The 25,456-nt window shown below is 33.9% G+C and overlaps 4 protein-coding genes across 8 annotated transcripts; all 4 read left to right on the forward strand.

Moving 5' to 3' along the window:
• Positions 1-48: 48 nt before the first annotated feature.
• On the forward strand, positions 49-3,876 carry LOC111002220 (pickpocket protein 28-like). The gene is made up of 5 exons (XM_022272361.2): positions 49-215; positions 1,277-1,410; positions 1,636-1,744; positions 3,289-3,395; positions 3,636-3,876. Exons 1-5 carry the CDS (start codon positions 112-114, stop codon positions 3,776-3,778), a joined length of 597 nt encoding a protein of 198 aa, XP_022128053.2. The 5' UTR covers positions 49-111; the 3' UTR covers positions 3,779-3,876.
• Positions 3,877-8,682: 4,806 nt separating this feature from the next.
• Positions 8,683-11,068, forward strand: LOC123689947 (serine protease inhibitor dipetalogastin-like). The gene is made up of 3 exons (XM_045632046.1): positions 8,683-8,716; positions 9,478-10,476; positions 11,055-11,068. Exons 1-3 carry the CDS (start codon positions 8,683-8,685, stop codon positions 11,066-11,068), a joined length of 1,047 nt encoding a protein of 348 aa, XP_045488002.1.
• A 2,044-nt stretch (positions 11,069-13,112) lies between these two features.
• LOC111002568 (serine protease inhibitor Kazal-type 5-like) lies at positions 13,113-20,184 on the forward strand. 5 transcript variants are annotated; one of them, XM_045632146.1, is made up of 3 exons: positions 13,113-13,226; positions 13,304-17,641; positions 17,930-20,184. In XM_045632146.1, exons 1-3 carry the CDS (start codon positions 13,211-13,213, stop codon positions 19,870-19,872), a joined length of 6,297 nt encoding a protein of 2,098 aa, XP_045488102.1. In that variant the 5' UTR covers positions 13,113-13,210; the 3' UTR covers positions 19,873-20,184. The 5 variants fall into 5 exon arrangements, with proteins under 5 accessions (XP_045488102.1, XP_045488101.1, XP_045488104.1 ...); XM_045632145.1 differs by having other exon boundaries at positions 13,304-17,053; positions 17,342-20,184; XM_045632148.1 differs by having other exon boundaries at positions 13,304-14,089; positions 16,754-20,184.
• Positions 20,185-21,430: 1,246 nt separating this feature from the next.
• On the forward strand, positions 21,431-22,896 carry LOC111001446 (serine protease inhibitor dipetalogastin-like). Its single transcript, XM_022271345.2, has 2 exons — positions 21,431-21,481; positions 21,556-22,896. Exons 1-2 carry the CDS (start codon positions 21,466-21,468, stop codon positions 22,680-22,682), a joined length of 1,143 nt encoding a protein of 380 aa, XP_022127037.2. The 5' UTR covers positions 21,431-21,465; the 3' UTR covers positions 22,683-22,896.
• The last annotated feature ends 2,560 nt before the right edge of the window (positions 22,897-25,456 follow it).

Here is a 25,456-nt window from a genome sequence, read left to right on the forward strand (position 1 = left end):
AAAAATTCTTTGCAACAGATAAGTACAAAAAACCCCGGAAATATGTATGTGGATGTCTTATCAAACGGTACACCTGTACCACCTGGTATAGAGGTTTGGGCAGGCTTTACAATGAAGTCCATTCAGCTAACTGAGGAAGCCCGACGCCTCAGTCCACAACTTCGCCGTTGCTACTTAACTGATGAACCACTCAAATACTTTCCCGTATATCACAGGTATATTGTGTATTAACATAGCATTAATAAATAAATCAGTGGCGCTACAACCTCTTTGGGTATTGGCGTCAGATTTCTGAATCTGTTCCATGATCATTTTTAAATCTAATAGGCAAGTAGGTGATCTTCAGTGCCTGACACACGTCGTCGACTTTTTGGGTCTAAGACATGTCGGTTTCCTCACGATATTTTCCTTCGCCGTTCGAGCAAATGTTAAATACGCACATAGAAAGAAACTCCATTGGTGCACAGCCGGGGATCGAACCTACGACCTCAGGTATGAGAGTCGCACGCTGAAGTCATTAGGCCAATACTGCTCATCTTAACATAGCATTATACATTTAAAATAGAACTACTTAGGAAGGAGACTGAGTCATAATAAATGAGATATTTATCTATTAATAGAAACAATTTGTACAAATTAAAACAATTTTTTGGTATACAATGTATTTTGTTACTATGTTAATAAAAAGCCGTTAAGAACTTTCTCTGATCACACTTCACGTAGAAGATGATACTGAGATGAACATGTAGTTAAATATTAATACACATTACAGTCACTCGTTGACTCTTAACGCGCACGCATGTTACACCTCGCGTAATACACGTTGAAAAACATTTGGGAAAAGAAATTAAACTTAAAAAATAACAACTTTTTTTTAGTAACTTTGTTATGGAAGAGCTGGCTTACACACTTAAAAGGATTTCCAAATATTACATTATTTTGTGCATGCAATTTTTAAAATTTTTTGAAAATTAATAGTAATTAATAATTCGCTGACGATAATTTTTGTCAAAAGTCGTAATCGTTAGATGTGTAGACGTAGCTTTTTGCTTGTTCATATGCAATGTTCTGGGAAAGTAACATGCGTATGTTTTAACAAGGCATGCGTTTCTAATTTCCAAAGATTTTAATTTACACCAGTTAAAATCTTACAATCGATCGACTGTCACGGTCTGATCTCAGATTGTTTTCTATCTTAGATTGTGGATTTAATATTGGGTTCGGGCGTTAAAGAAACTAGCTTGATCTTCGGTCTCCCGTCTCTTATCTTTTTCAGACGCTACTGCATGTTAGAGTGTGAAATGAAGCAAGTGGCATTGAAGTGTAAATGCGCTCTTTTGAATTATCCTTCCGTTCTTGGGATGCCCATGTGCGGTCCAAGACAGTTAGCATGCGCCAGAACAGCTGCAGGTATACTTCTTAACGACTTAAGAAAATAAAGTTATCAGTATGTATGATCTATTTTCAGGAATTGTCTAGAAATTTAAGGATATCTCAGGTGTGTCAAACAACCCAAATTTCATCAAAATTGGTTCAGTCATTTTAAAAATACGTCTCCTCTCGATGAGACATATATCATAGGTGCCTACGTAGTTGACATAAGGTGTAAGGTGTCTAAAAGGCCCTTTTTTTCAGTTCGATTCAAAGTCTGCCATTGCCCATTATCTTGCGATAATGAGAAGCTAATCATGAGACATTTTTCGTTCCCTTTAACTCCAGATACGCCCACATATGATAGATTCTAGTAAGTGATACAAACAATATATACTCTAAACATTAATTGTTAATTAGACGATCTGTAGCAACTCTATTTATATAAAGCGACGAAGAAATTCATCAGAATCACACCACAAAACAAAAATACACTTGATTTTGCAAATTCATTTTTGCCTTTTACCTAGATAATATTTTTTAACAGTTTTTTACTATATTAATTTATTAAGTATTTCCGAACCAATTCCGCTTAGGGTTTTTCCAATTCTTGAAAGGCTGGCAAAGCACATGCAAACCATTCTGCAATGTGAGTGTCCATGGGCGGCGGTATTACTTAACTTAACATCATATGAGCCTCCTGCCCGTTTGCCTTCCATTACATATTAAAAAATTCTAATTTTAAGCATATCTGTTCTGTGTCTGACACACACCGTTGGCTTCCTCACACTGAATTCCGCCATTTTAGGAGTGTGATCGAGTAGCGAGTGTTAGATGTGCATATCTAGGTAACATTGAAAATGTTTAGAAAAACGGCTGAATTATTGTTTTTCGAAGTAATCTTCCTTTCTCTCTACACATCTTCGCCTTGGAACCACTGACAAAAGCCTGTGGGTCTACTACTTTAACCGACGACCCTAATGAAGAATGGAACCATTCCTTAGGGGTGATGTTCTAACTGGCGAGTTCTAAACATTTTCAGTGTTACCCACGTATAGTCCATTGCTGCACAGTTTGTTGGCACCTACGACTTTAGGATTGAGAATCGCTGTATCCTGTAACTCAAAACTGCTCCTTTTATTCCTATAAAAAACAAGCAAAACCTTTTTAGCATTTAAAGTCAAGCGTAGTAAAACCTTAGTTCATCTTAAATCCACACTTATTTATATCTTTATCTTGGGCTTTATTTTATAAAAAATAATTACAACCTTTTTAGTTCTGGGCCTCAGATTTCTGTGTCTGTTTTTTGATTATTTGCCAATCTTTGAAGGGTTAAGGTGATCAGATTCCTGTGCCTGACACAATTCCTTGAATTTTTAAACCAAGCCGGTTTCCTTGACCGTTCGGATGAATATCAAATGCGTACATATAAAGAAAGTTGTTCGATGCTGGGGATCGAACCTAAGATCTTAGGGATTAGAGTCGTACGCTGAAGGTACAAAGCCTACACTCAATTATATTTTATGTGTTTATTTATTTAAAACTATGTTGTAAAAATCAGTAGAAGTTTGCTTCAAAACAGGCTTTATTGCCTTCAAACGATCTTCCAGTCGTCCTTTATTATATTTCATATTTCTGTTTCCACTCTTAAACATTATTTTCTTATCTGTAGCGCAGTTGAAGGACACGTCTATTTGTAATGAGTCTGGCACGTTTCCTTTATTAAATAAAAATGTATTACACAATTGTATTGGATTAAACACAGCTATCTTTATAGGTATAGTTTTAAAATGAAACATAGTTATTAAAATAAAGTAATTCGATTTTCTAAGAATAATTGTAAATAATATCACTTCAAACATGAAATTAGTTTGGCTTAATAATGGCTTTATTTATTTATTCAAGTAACTTTTACAGTGATGATCTGGATCTGAGCAAAGTGACCATAATAAGGCTGTATGTACATGGCTATACAAAGACAGTATACTCTCGACGCTCTTATTTTTCGAGGCATAATTTGTTTAGTAAGTTCTTCACAGTTTTTTTTAATTTAATGGTCTGGCGAGACCTTATTTCGGGTTCTTTAAACGTTAATTTAGCTTTAACCTATAATAGTTTTAACGTATTCATGAATATAACAACATTTTTTTATTTTTAGCAATAGTAGGTTAGGTGGTAGGTATCACTAAATTCTATTGCCTCTATGCCTACAGGTTTGACTTTTTATATTACACAGATGTGGTATAGTCTATGCCTTTTTTCAGGTCAACTAGGTGGAGTATTTAACATATTCTTCGGATGCAGTATTCTGACAGTATTAGAACTACTGTTTCTATTGAGAAGATATATTCGCGAGCGAAGACTGCCTACACATCAATCGAGTGAAACTTGGCCCTATACTCGTTGATTGAATTAAAATAAGTCTATTAAATTACATTTAGTCTATGACTGACATATTATTGCGATTAGACAATCACATTATCATTTTGTATAAATTTTAAATGTGTGTTTTGTAATTAAACTCCTAAATCGATTTTAATTAGATGTTTTGAGTGTCTATAAATGGATTCGAGAGGTTTAGATTTACGTATGTAAAGGTCCGCTGTTATTAATAAAAGCCGTACATTGAATGATTATTATCTTTTAATTTACATTCATACCACACAGGAAAACAGTATTTACGAGGGTATATAATAAGCAGGAAACGTCAAACATTCATCATATATAGAGATTCAGAGAGGTGTTCGCCAAGGTTGCATTTTATCACCGATTACTAAAACTACTGACTTACTACTAAAAATAAACTGATTTCTAAAACGTCTTCCGATGATCATGTCGACTAAATAGCAGTGGTAACGTCAAATTATCATTTTGTCCGCAATTATTAAGTAATATTACAATTTGTATTACTCCAAATCAAATACTTGATAAATCAATAAAAAATAAAGAAAGTAGACATTATTGTATAAATGATTAATGTCGTAATAAAAATTTCAGACTGGCGAGATAGTATCCATTGATTTGATAGTATTGGCAACGCGTGATTTAGCAAAAACGTAATTCGTTTTGTACGTGAGTGTAATCACATTTGCCGAAGATTGATTCCACATCACAACTCGTTATTCCCGCATCTATCATATTTTTGTATAATTGGAAACTACGATATTCCAATAATTACATAGTAAAACTGTGGAAGCATATATCATACAGTTTGTAAATACATTTACTACATTCATATTAATTCTGATTCAAAACTAAATCTAATTTTAAACTAAGAACAATTTTCAAGTCTATAGTTGTTGATATATATTATTACAGGTATATTTGTCCCTGGGATAACTAGACGTTACTATGCGAACTGAACGAATGCTTAGTCTATGACAGCGAGGAAGAAGCTCGTAATGTAAGCAAAAGGAACGATCCACCACATTATATTCGATTGCCAAAGATTCCTTATTCAAAGACTTGTGCTGGCTACTGAACTTAGTATTACCAATGCATATAAGTGTGTTTCTCCCTCCCGCCTGTCGCCATTCAACGTTTTACTAAAACATCCTACAAACCTATTTATAATTACATTAAAAAATACAGTTCAAATTATGACTTACAGGTCTAGGTTACCAGGTCATAAATTTTTTTAAAAAAAGTTCGTAATGTCTATAGCACATTATCTCTGTGGTAGCGCACGTCCGCATCGCGCATGCGCGGTAATGACATTAGTTTTGGCGCCATACAACACTATCTTTTGTTCGTAGTGTTATAAATATTTGAATAATTATATAATTTAACAATTTATGAGAAAATTAATATCTTATAATTGTGAAAAAACATCTTCGCTCGATATTTCAAATCGTGTGACGTAAAATAGCCGAGATTATATGATATGGAAACTACAAAAACGAGACAATATCGTATTACTTTATACCTACATATATATCTCTACGTAAAGCGTTTTTATTATATTGTAAGAGTATTTCATATTTTTCATTAAAGGACTGTCAAGAAGCTACTCTCATGTTGGGGAAAAACGCCTAAAACAAACCGGGCTATATTTTTATTACCCTCCTAATAAAATTGTATGACAAAACTCGGTCAGCGCAAAACAATAACAGAGGTTCAGTTACAGGATCAAACTGAGCGGAACTCGCAAATATTTTATTTCAATAAGGAAAAACACGAGCAATGCTGAACAATTTAGCTGGGGTATATAACTTCTGAATACGTATAAAAGTGAGTTATTATTAAAGGCCACCACATAGGCGGTCATAGAGTCATCTTACATAGATAGATGCATTACAGCGTACTAAAAAGTAATATAGTTTGTTAGTATTATTTACACACAATTACATATATAATGCTGTTGAATAATATTAATAAGTACATTATCTAATTTTTGTGTAGTCGAAGAAACATGCAAACTAAAATGTATTGAAAACGTATATAAATTGATGGAATTTTTTTCAAATTTATACCAACAAAATTTGTGATTTGTGAAGTGTGTGTAGTGATGTACTCATTGAATACTTTACCTTTTTAATTATATAATCTTAATATATATATTTCTTGTGTGCGTGTGTATGTGACTAAACTCCTCCTAAACGACTGGACCGATTTAGACGAAATTTTTTGTGTGTGTTCAAGGGGATCTGGGAATGGTTTAGATTCACAATTTTGTCCGCTGGACAATGTTTTTTAATTAATTTTCAATTTATTAGTTGTTGTTGATTTTGGAATGTTTTACATTGGATCCGACAGACGGCGCTACCATCGCAGTGTCAAATTTTAAATAATATTCGAATTTTAATTTTAGTCTGTACCGAAATTTAAAAAAAGTTTTGTTATCATTGTGTTATATCGTGTGTGACCATGTGCTGGATCGTTAGATATTGTCATAACATTTGAATAATAATTTTAATCAAAATGGCTTATTAAAAATTGAAATTTTGAAATTAAAGACGTGTAGACAGGACAACGTCTGTCGGATCCGCTAGTATCATATAATATTGTCATTAGTAATACAATTAAGCTCACAACATTAATATGTACCAGCTTATGTTTAACACCGTAATGTATAAAAATATATTTAAAATGTTATAAAGATTATACCGTAACATAACGATATCTGTATACGTTCACACGCTTAGTGGATTCACTTAGTGTTACACACAAAGACAAACATATATATGTAACACACAAGATTAAAAATGTGTTAAAAAAGTCCAAGGCCTAGAATAGAATAATATAAAAACATTTTTTTGTTCACCGGTCCAGTTAAAGGGTGACCTCTAGTGGGATCGGATTCGTATCATTTGGTCAAGAACTAGGTACCGTTAACACTGAATTTTTGCGCACATCGTCGTAACCGGAAATAGACGAACCGATCTACGTTTCCAACTAATAATAAAACCTTCTTGTATTTCATGAAATAGTGTTTACATATTACACGAAACAACATTATAACAATATAACACAAGCAAAACCAAGCAAACATTTTATATAATTATTTTTTGGCAGTTTTGTCCGTTATGCATTTTTGAGACCTGGCCGTAATTAGATGCATTACGTTACTGTTTTCATATCTCGTACAGTGAACCTTCATGAATAAATAATATTATGATTTGATCTTGATAGCATCACGTGTATTCTTTGATTTACTTATTTCAAGATCTTTTAATATACTAAGGGCCTGTTTCACAATGTATGGATAAAGTGCCAAATAGCTATACACGAATGTCAGATAGCGTTATTCGTCATGAAACTTGAAGTATCTTATTTGGAACTTTTATCTTTCGAATAATTTATGTGTTGCATAGCTATTTGGTACTTTATCCATAATGTATGGATAAAGTACCAGTAAGAAGTGAAACAGGCCTAATTATAAGAATATATCTTCTGAATACGAGATAATTGGACATCAAATCAATTAGAATTCAGGATACATTATGTATGAAACAATGTTTTGGGCAGTAATGATATAATATTTTGCTACTCGAATTATACAATTGCATGTATCACGCAACAAATTCCTGTGCGCTTACGCACGATTTGTACTATCCGTAACAAAGTAAATAACGATACGGAATTATAATTAGTTACTTGGTTTCTTTAAGTTCGAATCGTTTAAAAAATGTTGTTTTTTTTCGATACATATTATTTTTTACATACACATACGGTGTTAACAATGTACTTAAAATACCTTAAATAACGCAATACAGTGAAGAAATGTAGCCAACATTAAAGACATTTCCACAAGGACCAAACTTTTGAAACTTGTTTTAATATATTACTATTGGCCGTATTATTTTACAACCTTACCGTAGGTACCGTATGTACCTAGAGGGCTAATTGTTGTTACATATTAAAACAATGGAATATTAAAATTTGATTATGTACTCAATAAAGGGTAACATCTTAAGTATTTCCGAGCCGATTCGACTTAGGGTCCTTCAAGAAAAAGAAATCCGGCAACGCACTTGCGAGCCTTCTAGTAATGTGAGCGTCCATGGGCGGCGGTATCACTTTACATCAGATGAGCCTCCTGCTCATATGAATCATAAAAAAATATTATGAATTATTCGTTTCATATCCTACATTCTATATTTATTTAATTTCTTTTAAGTGTCTTTAAAAACAGCAACGCATAACTCACTGGCAAATAATTGAGCGATAGTGTTATTTTACTACATTAGTATCGTTAAAACACATTGAAATTTATTTAAAATATTATTAAAATACGTTGTCTTATGTAATGAAGTTTGTTTATGTAAATGAATTCATATTGCTTCAATTCCAATACATGCAGCAAGGAAATAGTAATTTCTGTGAGATTTATCGATCCTCAGTTTCTATTGCATAGCTTAACTCACGAATTTACTCGTATCTATATTAAATACAGTTTACTAAGTCCTGAGTTCGATATTTAGATAAATTTTATTTTTTATACCAGCCTGTGTTTAACACCGTAATGTATAAAAATATATTTATTTTGTAATAAAGATTATACCTTTACTATAACGATATCTGTATACGTTTACACAGTGGATTCACCGTGTGTTACACACAATTATATTCTTATGTATTTCATATAGATTTTATTCTATTTAATTTTTTTTTACTTAATTTGCCTAGTTTCTTGTTCTAACAATAATAACATCAACAGCTATTAAAACGAAGCAAAGTCAAATATAAGTACAATTATAAATCAAATCCTACAATTACGTATAATATTAATTGTTATACTTCCGTTTACAAATTGAAAACATTAATCTGAATTGTTATTATTTGTGCATTTTAGTTTTAGAACTATACACAATGGCGCGTAAAAAACTTATAGACATCGCGCTTGGTGAGTAAAAAGTTTTAAATTTTTACAAAAACATAGGCAGATATCTTTTAATTAAATATTCTTGAATTTTTCAGGGTTGTTTGCAGTCCTGTTCATTCAAGCGTATACAACTGAAGCTACTAGAATCCCGCGCCAGTCTTGTATATGCACGAAAATCTATAAACCAATATGCGGGTCAGACGGAAAAACTTACGACAACGACTGCGAACTAAAATGTTTTAATGGTGGTATTTTAAAAGGTCCTCTAGTAACCACTAAATATGAGGGAGAATGTAAAGAAGAAGAGAACTGTGTTTGTACGAAAATATATCAACCAGTTTGTGGTTCAGACGGAATAACCTACAACAATGAATGCCTTTTGAAATGCAAAAACAATGAAAATAAAAACGATTCCCCTATAAAAATATCCTATGAAGGAGAATGTAAAAAGGAAGAAGCTTGTGTTTGTACTAAAATCTACTTACCAATTTGTGGATCTAATGGAAAAACGTATAATAACGAGTGTTTGCTTAAATGTTATAACGAAGAAAATCAGAAAGACCCTATTGTTACTATAGCATACGAAGGAGAGTGTAAAGAAGAAGGATGCTTCTGCCCGCTTAATGTTGATGCTGTTTGTGGATCAGATGGAAAAACTTACAATAATGAGTGTGAACTAGCATGTTATAATATCAAAAATAAAAAAGATACAGTAACTATTGCATACTCAGGAGAATGTAAAAAGGAAGAAAGTTGTCTGTGTACTAAAATCTATGCACCAGTCTGTGGGTCGGATGGAAAAACATATGCTAATGAATGCGAACTAAAATGTTACAATATCGAAAATAAAAAAGATCCAATTACTATTGCATACCCAGAAGAATGTAAAAAGGAAGAAGGTTGTCTGTGTTCTAAAATCTATGCCCCAGTCTGTGGGTCGGATGGAAAAACATATGCCAATGAATGCGAACTAAAATGTTACAATATCGAAAATCAAAAAGATCCAATTACTATTGCATACCCAGGAGAATGTAAAAAGGAAGAAGTTTGTCTGTGTTCTAAAATCTATGCCCCAGTCTGTGGGTCGGATGGAAAAACATATTCTAATGAATGCGAACTAAAATGTTACAATATCGAAAATAATAAAGATCCAGTTACTATTGCATACCCAGAAGAATGTAAAAAGGAAGAAGGTTGTCTGTGTTCTAAAATCTATGCCCCAGTCTGTGGGTCGGATGGAAAAACATATGCCAATGAATGCGAAATAAAATGTTATAATATTGAAAATAAAACAGGTATTAAAGTGTTTATATCTTATGAAGGGGAATGTAACGAAGATACCAATTGTTATTGTCCCAAAATTTATCAACCTATTTGCTGTATCGGTGGTATTACGTTTGGGAATGATTGCCTTTTAAACTGCAAAAACAGGGAACTCGAAAAAAATGGTGAGAAACCTTTAATCGTAGTAAGTTACGGAAAATGTTCTGATGATTGCATCTGCTCTGATATTTATGAACCAGTTTGTGGAACAGATGGGAAAACATATCCAAATGAATGTGAAGTTATGTGCAAAAACAAGGAATTAATAGATCCAGATAAATATGTTAATATAGCATATCCAGGTTTATGTAAAGTAAAATGCGATTGTAAGTCTCCGGAAGAAAGCGTGTGTGGGAGTGACGGCCAAACTTATAGAAGTCCATGCATTTTAGAGTGTGAAAGTAAACAGATTGAAGAATCTGGTCTATCACCAATTGAAATTGTTAAGAAAGGAGCTTGTACGTACCCTTGCAAGTGTTTAGATATAGTTCAACCTGTATGTGGTAGTGATCAAAAGTCTTATAAAAACTATTGTATACTAGACTGTGTAAACAAAAATTTAAGACCACCTTATGAGTTATTCCCACGTGAATATGAAAACACTAAATATATTAATGGTTTCGGTAATAACGATAATAGTTATTATAATTACAATACTTTTGGATACGCAAATGGAAACCTACCAAATTATTATAATTCGGATCGATTCTCTTACGGGGGATACGATGATTATTCACACCCCAGGTATAAACGTAATGAAAATAAAGATATAAAAATTACTAAAAGCGAAGATGAACAGACAACAGATATAGTTGTTCAAGATAAAACTTTAGGTAAGAAAGACGAAGTAATACAATTTCCTATCACTATTAAAAATATAGGACTTTGCAAAGATTGTTATTGCTACAATATTTATGATCCAGTCTGCGGAAGTGATGATGAGACATATGAAAATGAATGTCAGCTTAACTGTAAAAACGAGAAACTAAAAGATAAAGAGTTAATATCTATAAAAGCAAAGGGTCGTTGTGGACAGTGCCTCTGCCCTGAAACCTTTGCGCCTGTGTGTGGTAGCGATGGATATACTTATCCAAATATATGCGAATTCTACTGTCAACGAAGTAAAGAAGAGAATAAGAAAGAAGAGACGAAAGAAAAATACATATTCGTTAAGTACTTTGGAGAATGTCACCCATAATCAAAATATTAAACCCTTACGCTTTTAATACACAAACCGTGAAGGGTGTTAAATTTAAAATCTTACTATAGTAACCCAATTGGTAAAAGTTAAACACTTTATAAGAACCAGCGCTATTTTAATAAATTATTATTTTCTCAATTATTATTTTCTTGACGACAAACCTATGGAAGATATATACATTAATTAAAATTTTAGAAAAACCGAAATTAATTTAAAATTGTTATTCACATTATTAGAAAAAAAATCGTTATACAAATGAAATAGAATTTGGTTTCTGTTTATATTATGTTAGTTTGCGTTTCCGTTTATGTTAAATAACATATATTATACACATATACAAATTTCGGTCAAATCTCTGACCAAATTAAACAATACACATAGATAAGGCTGTTCAATTTTATTTAAAAAGGAACTATTGGAATAAAAAAAATTATGTAATGGAGACGAATTGTAAATGAAAAATGTTTTCGATTAAAACAGACATTGAAAATTTTAAGTAAAGTTCACCCCTCATTTGTCGCGAATAATTTTTCTTTGTATCAAACAATAAAAAATATGAATACCATTTAAACAGCTGCACATATTATTCGGTTTGTTTATAAAGATGTGTATAATATATTGAAAAAAATATGTTGACTAAAAGTAACTTGATTTGCCTTATTATAAATATAAAAACGACATTGTTTTGCAAATTTGTTCACTGCAATAATATAGAAGCAAACTCGAACTTTTCAAAGGGTTGAAATTTTGAATCTCATTTAAAAAGGTTTCCTACGTATAGCTTGTCACAAAACAGCTATATGATTTAAAATGAGCCTGCTTGCCAATCAAGAAAACCTTCACTTACATTAGTCTGCTTCAGCATACTGACTTTGTAACTTACAATGGCGAAAGCGATATCAATCTCAACGCTTCTGCTGCAACCATGGAATCGCGAATATCGAAATCGCGGTTCGGGATCGCTAGTGGAAGTTACAGAGTAATAATAATAAATACATGGGTTACACTGAATATGTTTAGAATTGGCCAGTTAGAAAATATATTGCCAATTAAAACTTTTTTGTAATTTCAATTTTAGAACTCTTTGGCAACCTAATCTAGTATATTGCATTCATTTGTTTTTGTGCATTGGCGGCATATATAAAACTATTGTTACACGTGAAAATAAACCCCTAACGCGAGAAAATTTTCGGTCAATGATTTATTATGACTTTCGTTGTGGGCTTAGGTTAGGTTTGGTTACGTATGTGGACTCATTTTTCGCAACTAGACTCAAATTTGGTCAGTTTTGCGTAAAACCCTGGCTAATTTAACCTGCCTAGATCCTTCCAGAAGCACAGAAGTCTCCTGGGCACTTCACAGGCTTCACGGAGTGACCTCACTGTTCAAAAGATTTCCGTTCGCTGTTAAGCCACAACCTCGCATTCCAGGACTACATGGGTGACTGATTCCTCTGTGCTGATGTTTCAGGCTGTTGCCTCTGCACACGGGGCTGTCCGTCCGATGCGGTGACCCCTAAGGAAGAATGGGCCCACTGCTTTTCTCAGTGGTTCCATCGAATACGACTATGTGTAAAGAGGAACGGAGCTTATTTCGAAGAACAAAAGTATTGGCGACTTTCTACATTAAGCCGTTTTTCATTTTCTAAACATTTTAGTGTTACCGAGGTAGATAAATAAATAAATAAACTTAATTTTAATCGACTTTATAGGAAGATTATTTTCATGTCTGAAATACAAGAGTATTACATGATTTAAATTTTTATCATTCAATCTTCAAAATCATTATAAACAAGTAAAGCCAGGATAAGTAATATTGTTGGCTTAAATTAAATATCATAAATATAGTGTTACTCATGGAATGTTTAAATGTATTGTGTGCTTCACGTATCAGTTACCAGTTTAACAAACAATAGATAGTATAAATTAAATTTGGAGCATTTAACTTGATTAGTACATAATCAGCTTGATGGCGAATTGTTGCTTGACAACATGAAGTCGGTACTTTGTAAGTTTGCTTAATCAATTTTATGATTTTATATTTTTGTAGATTGTTTCCTCTCAAATAAATCTTTTTTTTTGCAGGTATTTCAGCCTTACTTTTTATGTCACATTCAGCATGGAGTACGATCCCACTTCGTGATCCATGCGTCTGTACTAGAATTTATAAGCCAGTCTGTGGCAGTGACGGTAAGACTTACGGCAGCGATTGCGTACTCTCCTGTAAAAATTCAGAGCTGGACAGATCACACCATATAAAAAAATTATATGATGGAGAGTGTAAAGAACCATTACATCCGTGCATTTGTCCCAATATCTATCAACCTGTGTGTGGTAGCGATGGAAAAACGTATGGGAATGATTGCGAACTGAAATGTAAAAACGACGAACTGAAAAGAAAAAGACAACCTTGTGTAGAAGAGGTAAGCAAGGGCAAGTGCAAGTCACCTTGTATATGTCCTTTAAATTTGTCACCTGTATGTGGAGATGATGGGAACACGTACAGCAATGAATGTGTACTAGATTGTAAAAATAAAGAAGAAAATCGTAACATAAAAGTTGATTATAAAGGAGAATGTTCCGATCATTGTCCATGTCCCGCTAATTTAGACCCAATCTGTGGTGATGATGGAGAAACCTACAGCAATAAATGTTTACTAGAATGTCGAAACAACAAGTTAAAACGAGAAGGTAAAAAACAAATTACTGTCGTTAGCAAAGGTGAATGCCCTGATATTTGTACATGCACTGCTGACTATAATCCCGTTTGTGGAAGTGACGGAAACACATATAGTAATAAATGTGTCTTGGGGTGTAAAGATAAAGAACAACAAAGAAATGGGGGTAAGCATATAACTGTAGCATATAAAGGAGAATGTTCTGATCTCTGTCCATGTCCCGCTAATTTAGACCCAATCTGTGGTGATGATGGAGAAACCTACAGCAATAAATGTTTACTAGAATGTCGAAACAACAAGTTAAAACGAGAAGGTAAAAAACAAATTACTGTCGTTAGCAAAGGTGAATGCCCTGATATTTGTACATGCACTGCTGACTATAATCCCGTTTGTGGAAGTGACGGAAACACATATAGTAATAAATGTGTCTTGGGGTGTAAAGATAAAGAACAACAAAGAAATGGGGGTAAGCATATAACTGTAGCATATAAAGGAGAATGTTCTGATGTATGTCCATGTCCCGCAAATTTAAATCCGATCTGTGGTGACGATGGAGAAACCTACAGCAATAAATGTTTACTAGAATGTCGAAACAACAAGTTAAAACGAGAAGGTAAAAAACAAATTACTGTCGTTAGCAAAGGTGAATGCCCTGATATTTGTACATGCACTGCTGACTATAATCCCGTTTGTGGAAGTGACGGAAACACATATAGTAATAAATGTGTCTTGGGGTGTAAAGATAAAGAACAACAAAAAAATGGGGGTAAGCATATAACTGTAGCATATAAAGGAGAATGTTCTGATGTATGTGCATGTCCATTTAACTATGACCCTATATGTGGAACTGATGGAAAAACCTATTCTAATCAATGTGAACTTGATTGTGAAAATAATAAGCGAAAGAAGAATAACCAGCCTATTGTGAAAGTCTCCAGTTCAGGTCCGTGCACTGATAAGTGCGTATGCACTGCAATTTCAGACCCAGTGTGTGGAGATGATGGGAACACGTACAGCAATAAATGTGTACTAGATTGTAAAAATAAAGAAGAAAATCGTAACATAAAAGTTGATTATAAAGGAGAATGTTCTGATCTCTGTCCATGTCCCGCTAATTTAGACCCAATCTGTGGTGATGATGGAGAAACCTACAGCAATAAATGTTTGCTAGAATGTCGAAACCACAAGTTAAAACGACAAGGTAAAAAACAAATTACTATCGTTAGCAAAGGCGAATGCCCGGATATTTGTTTATGCACTGCTGACTATAATCCCGTTTGTGGAAGTGACGGAAAAACGTATAGTAATAAATGTGTCTTGGGGTGTAAAGATAAAGAACAACAAAGAAATGGGGGTAAGCATATAACTGTAGCATATAAAGGAGAATGTTCTGATGTATGTCCATGTCCCGCAAATTTAAATCCGATCTGTGGTGACGATGGAGAAACCTACAGCAATAAATGTTTACTAGAATGTCGAAACAACAAGTTAAAACGAGAAGGTAAAAAACAAATTACTGTCGTTAGCAAAGGTGAATGCCCTGATATTTGTACATGCACTGCTGACTATAATCCCGTTTGTGGAAGTGACGGAAACACATATAGTAATAAATGTGTCTTGGGGTGTAAAGATAAAGAACAACAAAAAAATGGGGGTAAGCATATAACTGTAGCATATAAAGGAGAATGTTCTGATGTATGTGCATGTCCATTTAACTATGACCCTATATGTGGAACTGATGGAAAAACCTATTCTAATCAATGTGAACTTGATTGTGAAAATAATAAGCGAAAGAAGAATAACCAGCCTATTGTGAAAGTCTCCAGTTCAGGTCCGTGCACTGATAAGTGCGTATGCACTGCAATTTCAGACCCAGTGTGTGGAGATGATGGGAACACGTACAGCAATAAATGTGTACTAGATTGTAAAAATAAAGAAGAAAATCGTAACATAAAAGTTGATTATAAAGGAGAATGTTCTGATCTCTGTCCATGTCCCGCTAATTTAGACCCAATCTGTGGTGATGATGGAGAAACCTACAGCAATAAATGTTTGCTAGAATGTCGAAACCACAAGTTAAAACGACAAGGTAAAAAACAAATTACTATCGTTAGCAAAGGCGAATGCCCGGATATTTGTTTATGCACTGCTGACTATAATCCCGTTTGTGGAAGTGACGGAAAAACGTATAGTAATAAATGTGTCTTGGGGTGTAAAGATAAAGAACAACAAAGAAATGGGGGTAAGCATATAACTGTAGCATATAAAGGAGAATGTTCTGATGTATGTCCATGTCCCGCAAATTTAAATCCGATCTGTGGTGACGATGGAGAAACCTACAGCAATAAATGTTTACTAGAATGTCGAAACAACAAGTTAAAACGAGAAGGTAAAAAACAAATTACTGTCGTTAGCAAAGGTGAATGCCCTGATATTTGTACATGCACTGCTGACTATAATCCCGTTTGTGGAAGTGACGGAAACACATATAGTAATAAATGTGTCTTGGGGTGTAAAGATAAAGAACAACAAAGAAATGGGGGTAAGCATATAACTGTAGCATATAAAGGAGAATGTTCTGATGTATGTGCATGTCCATTTAACTATGACCCTATATGTGGAACTGATGGAAAAACCTATTCTAATCAATGTGAACTTGATTGTGAAAATAATAAGCGAAAGAAGAATAACCAGCCTATTGTGAAAGTCTCCAGTTCAGGTCCGTGCACTGATAAGTGCGTATGCACTGCAATTTCAGACCCAGTGTGTGGAGATGATGGGAACACGTACAGCAATAAATGTGTACTAGATTGTAAAAATAAAGAAGAAAATCGTAACATAAAAGTTGATTATAAAGGAGAATGTTCTGATGTATGTCCATGTCCCGCAAATTTAAATCCGATCTGTGGTGACGATGGAGAAACCTACAGCAATAAATGTTTACTAGAATGTCGAAACAACAAGTTAAAACGACAAGGTAAAAAACAAATTACTATCGTTAGCAAAGGCGAATGCCCGGATATTTGTTTATGCACTGCTGACTATAATCCCGTTTGTGGAAGTGACGGAAAAACGTATAGTAATAAATGTGTCTTGGGGTGTAAAGATAAAGAACAACAAAGAAATGGGGGTAAGCATATAACTGTAGCATATAAAGGAGAATGTTCTGATGTATGTGCATGTCCATTTAACTATGACCCTATATGTGGAACTGATGGAAAAACCTATTCTAATCAATGTGAACTTGATTGTGAAAATAATAAGCGAAAGAAGAATAACCAGCCTATTGTGAAAGTCTCCAGTTCAGGTCCGTGCACTGATAAGTGCGTATGCACTGCAATTTCAGACCCAGTGTGTGGAGATGATGGGAACACGTACAGCAATAAATGTGTACTAGATTGTAAAAATAAAGAAGAAAATCGTAACATAAAAGTTGATTATAAAGGAGAATGTTCTGATGTATGTCCATGTCCCGCAAATTTAAATCCGATCTGTGGTGACGATGGAGAAACCTACAGCAATAAATGTTTACTAGAATGTCGAAACAACAAGTTAAAACGACAAGGTAAAAAACAAATTACTATCGTTAGCAAAGGCGAATGCCCGGATATTTGTTTATGCACTGCTGACTATAATCCCGTTTGTGGAAGTGACGGAAAAACGTATAGTAATAAATGTGTCTTGGGGTGTAAAGATAAAGAACAACAAAGAAATGGGGGTAAGCATATAACTGTAGCATATAAAGGAGAATGTTCTGATGTATGTGCATGTCCATTTAACTATGACCCTATATGTGGAACTGATGGAAAAACCTATTCTAATCAATGTGAACTTGATTGTGAAAATAATAAGCGAAAGAAGAATAACCAGCCTATTGTGAAAGTCTCCAGTTCAGGTCCGTGCACTGATAAGTGCGTATGCACTGCAATTTCAGACCCAGTGTGTGGAGATGATGGGAACACGTACAGCAATAAATGTGTACTAGATTGTAAAAATAAAGAAGAAAATCGTAACATAAAAGTTGATTATAAAGGAGAATGTTCTGATGTATGTCCATGTCCCGCAAATTTAAATCCGATCTGTGGTGACGATGGAGAAACCTACAGCAATAAATGTTTACTAGAATGTCGAAACAACAAGTTAAAACGACAAGGTAAAAAACAAATTACTATCGTTAGCAAAGGCGAATGCCCGGATATTTGTTTATGCACTGCTGACTATAATCCCGTTTGTGGAAGTGACGGAAAAACGTATAGTAATAAATGTGTCTTGGGGTGTAAAGATAAAGAACAACAAAGAAATGGGGGTAAGCATATAACTGTAGCATATAAAGGAGAATGTTCTGATGTATGTGCATGTCCATTTAACTATGACCCTATATGTGGAACTGATGGAAAAACCTATTCTAATCAATGTGAACTTGATTGTGAAAATAATAAGCGAAAGAAGAATAACCAGCCTATTGTGAAAGTCTCCAGTTCAGGTCCGTGCACTGATAAGTGCGTATGCACTGCAATTTCAGACCCAGTGTGTGGAGATGATGGGAACACGTACAGCAATAAATGTGTACTAGATTGTAAAAATAAAGAAGAAAATCGTAACATAAAAGTTGATTATAAAGGAGAATGTTCTGATCTCTGTCCATGTCCCGCTAATTTAGACCCAATCTGTGGTGATGATGGAGAAACCTACAGCAATAAATGTTTGCTAGAATGTCGAAACCACAAGTTAAAACGACAAGGTAAAAAACAAATTACTATCGTTAGCAAAGGCGAATGCCCGGATATTTGTTTATGCACTGCTGACTATAATCCCGTTTGTGGAAGTGACGGAAAAACGTATAGTAATAAATGTGTCTTGGGGTGTAAAGATAAAGAACAACAAAGAAATGGAGGTAAGCATATAACTGTAGCATATAAAGGAGAATGTTCAGATGTATGTGCCTGTCCATTGAACTATGACCCTATATGTGGAACTGATGGTAAAACCTATTCTAATCAATGTGAACTTGACTGTGAAAATAATAATCGAAAAAAAAATAACAAAACTATTATCCACCCAGCTTATACAGGAAAGTGTGAGGAAGGGTGTTTCTGTATAGAACTTTATCAACCAGTGTGTGGCAGTGACGGCAAAACTTATGGGAATAGCTGCAAGCTAGGATGTAGAAACATAGAACTGGAAAAAAATCATCAGCCAAGTATACGCCAAATTCATGAGGGAGCATGTGATGGCGGATGCGTATGCAATGGTGTAGTTCAGCCGGTTTGTGGTAGCGATGGACAAACATATACAAATGAATGTGAATTGTCTTGTGTAAGTAGAAAATTGGTTAAAAACGGTTTATCTCCTTTAACTGTTTCTAATAGAGACCTTTGCCAATACCCGTGCAGATGTTATAGTACTATCATTCCTGTTTGTGGAACCGATAACAAATCGTACCAAAATCTATGCGTTCTGCAATGTGCCAGTCGCAACAACCAACAACTAAACCTCGATTTGCAATACAGAGGAGCATGCCAGAGTTGTTCCTGCTCAAAAATATATGAACCAGTTTGTGGAAGTGATGGAAACACATATGACAACGAATGCAAATTAAACTGTGAAAGTAAGAGAGTTGGAAAATTACACCTACACTTATTTGTCGCTTACAGAGGCGAATGTGAATGCCCTTGTCCTGAAATCGATGATCCTTTTTGTGCAAGCGACGGAAACACATATGGTAACAAATGCGCCCTTGACTGCGAAAACAAAGTACGTTGTCGTCAGAACGAAAAGCCTCTAACTATATCGTATCAAGGACAATGTCGCGCGTACAACTATTTTAATTGCGATGCCTGTCCCCACCTGTATCGCCCCGTTTGCGGTGACAATGGCATCTCCTATTGGAACATTTGTTTCTTATACTGCGATGCAGTTAATAATTTAAAAAATAAACGATCACCTGTTATGCTTTGTGATCTTGGTCCTTGTTAACCGCTTCTATTAAATCAGGCAATCATTTACAATTATTACCAGATAAACTACATAATTGCTTTATATAAGCTGGTATAATAATTTTGTATTGAGTTTCAAGTCAAAATCGCATTAAGGCCAATAATTATTTACGAAATCAATTTAAACAACACTTAATGTTATGTAAAATTGCTGTTACAGATCAATAAAATTGTTTGTTTATTTATTTTGTATATTTACTGTCTCTAGCATAATACCGAATCGATAGAAACATTTTCCTATATGTATCTATATAATGTATATCTTTTAAATAAATAAGATTTTCACATTGAACTTTTTTTTTAATTTTAGTTTAGCTTAGTTACTTTTCTTTTATATATGTCTTGAACTAGGAATACTATTTGTGGAACATTTAAGAAAGCTCTGCACTATTACTATAATAATAATTATTTGACCTAGAAGGCAAACAGTTTATTTCTTTGCATATACATGGAGTGAATGTATCAACAATTGAAGTAGTTTGTTTCTATAAGAATAGACAAAGCAGGTAATCCCCTGTAAAATTTAAAAGATCACTGAGCCTTTCTTTTTACTCATATAGGTAACAAATTGTACACTTAGAAACGTCAAAAAAAATATACATTAAATGCTTCTAATTTTACATTTACTGCCAGTTCTCATATCAAGGGCGTAGAACGAAAGAGAAGAACTGGCAATAAACGCCACTCTTTTTAATTGCTAAGTTTTTTCTTTTACACAATGTTTCTAAAGACCTGTAACCATTGCACCATGTTGCATATGATCTCGAAAACAAAGATTTGTCCTCTATCAGCAGGAGGCATGGTGAAATAGGAGCACGTACGTACTCGTGGGAACAACACGCAATTTTTTAGTAGAAAAACTAATATCACCTCATTCTCGAATTCAAGTACGACCAGTCACCACAAGTAGCACCCGTTCACGAGTATGACGCATGGCCAGCCATTGGGCCCCTCGCCATATTTAAGGGAGAAAGACAACCCGACGCATGGACGCCGCCATAAGCAGCTTTTATAATTTAAACCAATTAAGTGAACAATCGATGATTATAAGTAGAAGTAGAATATTATATTCAGTACTGAGCCCCATACCTGATATGTATATTATGTAGCTGTAATTAATCTACAAATTACCACCTCTACCGGTTTCACATGACACAATTAAATATATTTTAAATTAAAAGAGATAAGTACGTTAATAGAAAATTGCGTATGTTTTGCTTGACTGTTTATGCACTGTACTAAAATTAACAAGAACTTGTCACTTCCGCCCGTATACAATTAAATGTCAATAGAAAAAAAAGCTATTATATATTATAATAAATAGAACATTTAAAATTCTTCGAAAATGCATACAATATTGATTGTGTTGGTATTATTTATGATGATGTTACATAATAAATATAACCAACACAATGTGGATATTTAATCGAAGCTATCCGTATAAAGTAAATGCAAAAATATCGCTATCAATTTTATTGGCAGCCTTAATTAGCGACATTTAAATAATTAGATCATTTGTTTCGTATATAAAATAAATTTGCGACAGTTTAATGGAATCGGCATAGCAAGAATCATGTCCAAACACAACTGTGAGTATATAAATTTATTATACGGGGGATAAAGGTATACTTTCCAGAACTCTGTTATGTTTTTATTGTTCCAGGTATTGTTTTATTGGTATTCATGCATTGTGTATCTACCCTGGCAAATACACAGAAGGTAACTCAACCGTTGCTGGTTTGTCCCTGCGAATACAACTATAACCCCGTCTGTGGATCTGATGGCATCACCTACATAAACGAATGTGTGTTTAATTGTACCAGCAATCGTAGTATACAGGATAGACAAGGGCCCATATATAAAGTAAATAATGGGGAATGTAAAAGCTGCATCTGTCAAAATTTCAATCTTCCCGTCTGCACCATGGAAGGGCTCACCTTTCCCAACGAATGTGAACTGGCGTGTGAAAATTATAAACGTCTTTACGCGGGTCAGTCATACTATAATCTAGCCTACAGAGCTGGCTGCATTGGCCCATCCACTGGGTGTACGGATATCGCAGCTCCAGTCTGCGGTACAGATAACATCCTTTACAGAAACAAATGTGTCCTGGAAACTGCCAACTCTATAAGCTTAAAACGTAAGGGACCTTCTATCCAAATAAAGAACAATGGCGCCTGTCTGGAAAGCTGTTTATGCCCACTTGAACATCAACCAGTGTGCGGGAGCAACGGATATTACTACGAGAACATCTGTTACCTAACCTGTCAAAATAAACTAAATTACTGCTCTAAGTACCCAGCAATTTCGCCAGCACCGAAAAGCGTTTGCGAGTCATGCTATTGTAACGAAATCAACAACCCTGTATGTGGAAGCGATGGTAGAACTTACAAGAATCCTTGCGAATTCGACTGTGAAGCAAAGCGACGAGGAAACACTAATTTAAGGATTACCAATTATGGACCGTGTTCTGGATGTGGTTGTTCTGATAGCTATATTCCCGTCTGCGGTACAGACCAACAAACCTATACGAATGAGTGTCAGTTAAAATGTAGCAATAATAAGAGGGTGGATGGCTATCGGATTAGTGTCTGGTACTCCGGTGAGTGCCAACCGGCCGGCTGCACTTGTAACAAATCTTGCCCGCCTGAATATGACCCAGTTTGCGGTACAGACGGAAAGTCATACTGGAATTTATGCTGGTTGAACTGCAACGCCGATTGCAAGGAGAGAAATGAAAATACACGACACACACTGTTTGTCCAGAAATCTGGATCTTGTGTGATATAAACATCTATATCGTATAAAAATTTGTATACCAATCCGTTAAAAAGATGTTAAGCTTAAAAAAGTGTTTATTCATTTGAAGTACATTTGCATTCCTAGGTGTAAGATCTGGAAACCCTTTTAAGTAAAAAATACCTGTGTCAGGGTTTCCATAAACTTCTTCCACAAAACAAACTTAATTCTAAATTCTTTAAAATAATTACATTATTGAACCTTATTTTATTTTTATTTTCAACTGTTATCAACACGCCTGAGTGCATGAGTAAGTGTGTGGGTGCAAATGTGTGAGTGAGAGAATGAGTGAGTCAGTGAGAGAATTAATAAAGTGTGTATTTGTAAAAGTAATAATACATGATATATTATAAACTGCAACTGCAAAATAATTATTATTTTCTAAACCTTCATAGTTAATCAACGCTTAAAGTATACGCGAGTGTTATACGTGATAAGTTTCTAACAGTAACACGATATGAATATAAAATACAAGTAAAGTTTAAAACAGGTTAACCCGAGCTTCCAGGAAGCGTTACAAAGCGGGCAAAGCTTAGCAGCCACTTGCGTTCCTAGTTAGCGCCTTTGTGACGGGGCCGGGCAAAGAGCGACTCAAGGTAAAATGAGCTGCTATTTTGAAGGCATCCTTAATTTAAACATGAAAATGTAATATCGATTAAAATACACCTGGTTTACACAAAAGTTTGAAAGTTAATTTGTTAAGCCTTTTTCAATTTCTATTAGACAACAATACTAAAGCAAACTAGTTTTTTTAGGAATAACAACAGTAGCTGAAGGTTCTGTTTATTGTTTAGTTTATGTCATTATATTGAACATGTTGAAAATAAAGTTGGTAAATTTTTAGCCTATTTTTTTTTCTAATTGAACAATAGATTAAAAGCTAACTTCTGCATGTATGATGGAAAATCTTACAGAACCCTTTCTGTTTACGCTTTATTGAGATTATTTACCAACAAAGTGTTTAAACAAATAATACTTTGGCATAGCTCTAAAATTATAGAACTTTTGAAAAGTAATTATAAGTCACAAAGGTATTTGACAGACAAACAAAGGCGCTTTCAATAACCGTAACACAATAAAATCTCAAAGTGAATAACATAAATTTCAACAAAAGTTATAGACAAACTCGCCTTGGCCATTTTCAAACCGAGCTTGGTTTCGAAACTTACTCGAATGAAACAAATTTAATTACAGATTGGCGCGTGAATTCTCTAGTACCTGAAAACTTCTTAATTAGATTTAAAAGCGGATTTCCTAAGTTTAAAAATGTCCGAAACAACTCCGGAGGCGATGAAAAACTTCGCACCCTTTTCGTTCCCACGAATTAGAATTAGAATCAAAGTAGTAAATTTTAAAATATAAATTTTGTAACGTTTAACACCTCGTTAAAAATAAAGTGAAATCTTGTATTGCTATTAACTCTTTGTAGGCGCTTGTGATTGGATATTTGTAAGTATTCTATAAAACACAAATTGATATTAAAGAAATACAATTTCACGGCTATTACATTTTATGTTCGGAACGGACGTAAATGTGCAAAACACGTGCCGCGAATCACGTTTACAAAGGACAATGAAATCTTACGACAATTTCATTATTATTGAGTTTTTATAGGGCAAGATATCAAATTATTTGTACGCTGTATAATATGGGGCTTTTGGAACAATGAATATAACTGCATTATCCATAGTTATTTTTTTAATAGCGTGTATAGAAGCTATATCCCCCCAAACAGTGGAAGTCGACTATACCGAACTTGCAATCGAGGCAGAATTTAATAAAAAACATCTCTTAGCCTTTTTAAATCAGACCCAAGTACGAGAGCTATATAAAATAAAATATAATACCTTATTAGATAAATTGGCAGGTAAGTTCTTTATATTATTATTGTTTAAAACTAAACAGTAATTTTTGTGACGGTCGAACATAGAGTACAATTTTTCAAAGTTTTGGTAAACAATTTCACATTTAGTTTTATTATATAATATTATTAAATAAAGCCAGTTTAAATAGTTTACTAATTTGATTTAATTATTTGCAGTGAGCAATTATATTCGAATAAGTTAAATAATATAGTATAAAAACTTTATATGAAATCTTGTGGCACTGTTACAACTCCTTCGAAACGGCTAGATTTATGATTTTTGAATTTTTTCATACCTCCAATTTATAGGTTTCATTTTTTCTTTAATTATCCAATATCAAAATTACATATAAATAATTAATATATAAAATTAAAGGTCACTTTATTCGACCCAAAACATTACATTTTGTACTTACATTCTAAAGGTTGTAAACATACATAGGCAACGAATCGTTTAAATAGAATATTCATTTTGATTAACTTTTTACATAATATACTTCTATGAGCACTAGTGTTTAAACTAGGCCTAGCCTTTATCTTAAACACTGAAGTTCTCTCTCATCCATAATTTTCCTTTCTAACACCAAAACCCCATTTCTTAATACTGATATTAGTACTGTATAGCAGAAAAATATTATACAAATTAGAGATTTTAAATATTGTATGAAGGGATGTCAGTAAATTTAAAACAGTTTTTACCTAACATAGATTACCGAAGTACACTTTCAGGTTCCACCCGGCGTATTGTGTCGGGACGAAACACGTCAATCACAGCAGTGCCGTGGCAGGCTTCTATCCGGCTAAAAAGTCTATCTATTTGTGGAGGTTCGGTCGTTACCGATATTTGGATACTAACAGCTGCGCATTGCTTGGAAAGGTAAAGGCAAAATTTACACAATAC

The sequence above is a fragment of the Pieris rapae genome, chromosome 18, assembly GCF_905147795.1.
Source record: "Pieris rapae chromosome 18, ilPieRapa1.1, whole genome shotgun sequence".
NCBI classification, from domain to species: domain Eukaryota; kingdom Metazoa; phylum Arthropoda; class Insecta; order Lepidoptera; family Pieridae; genus Pieris; species Pieris rapae.

What these genes read in the sequence shown, in the direction of transcription:
- LOC111002220 (XM_022272361.2), top strand. Translation starts at nt 112, where the DNA reads ATGAAGTCCATTCAGCTAACTGAGGAAGCCCGACGCCTCAGTCCACAA. An exon ending in TACTTTCCCGTATATCACAG is followed by an intron (nt 216 to 1,276) that starts GTATATTGTGTA and finishes TATCTTTTTCAG; the next exon opens with ACGCTACTGCATGTTAGAGT. An exon ending in ATGCGCCAGAACAGCTGCAG is followed by an intron (nt 1,411 to 1,635) that starts GTATACTTCTTA and finishes CCTTTTTTTCAG; the next exon opens with TTCGATTCAAAGTCTGCCAT.
- LOC123689947 (XM_045632046.1), top strand. Translation starts at nt 8,683, where the DNA reads ATGGCGCGTAAAAAACTTATAGACATCGCGCTTG. An exon ending in ACTTATAGACATCGCGCTTG is followed by an intron (nt 8,717 to 9,477) that starts GTGAGTAAAAAG and finishes TCTATGCACCAG; the next exon opens with TCTGTGGGTCGGATGGAAAA.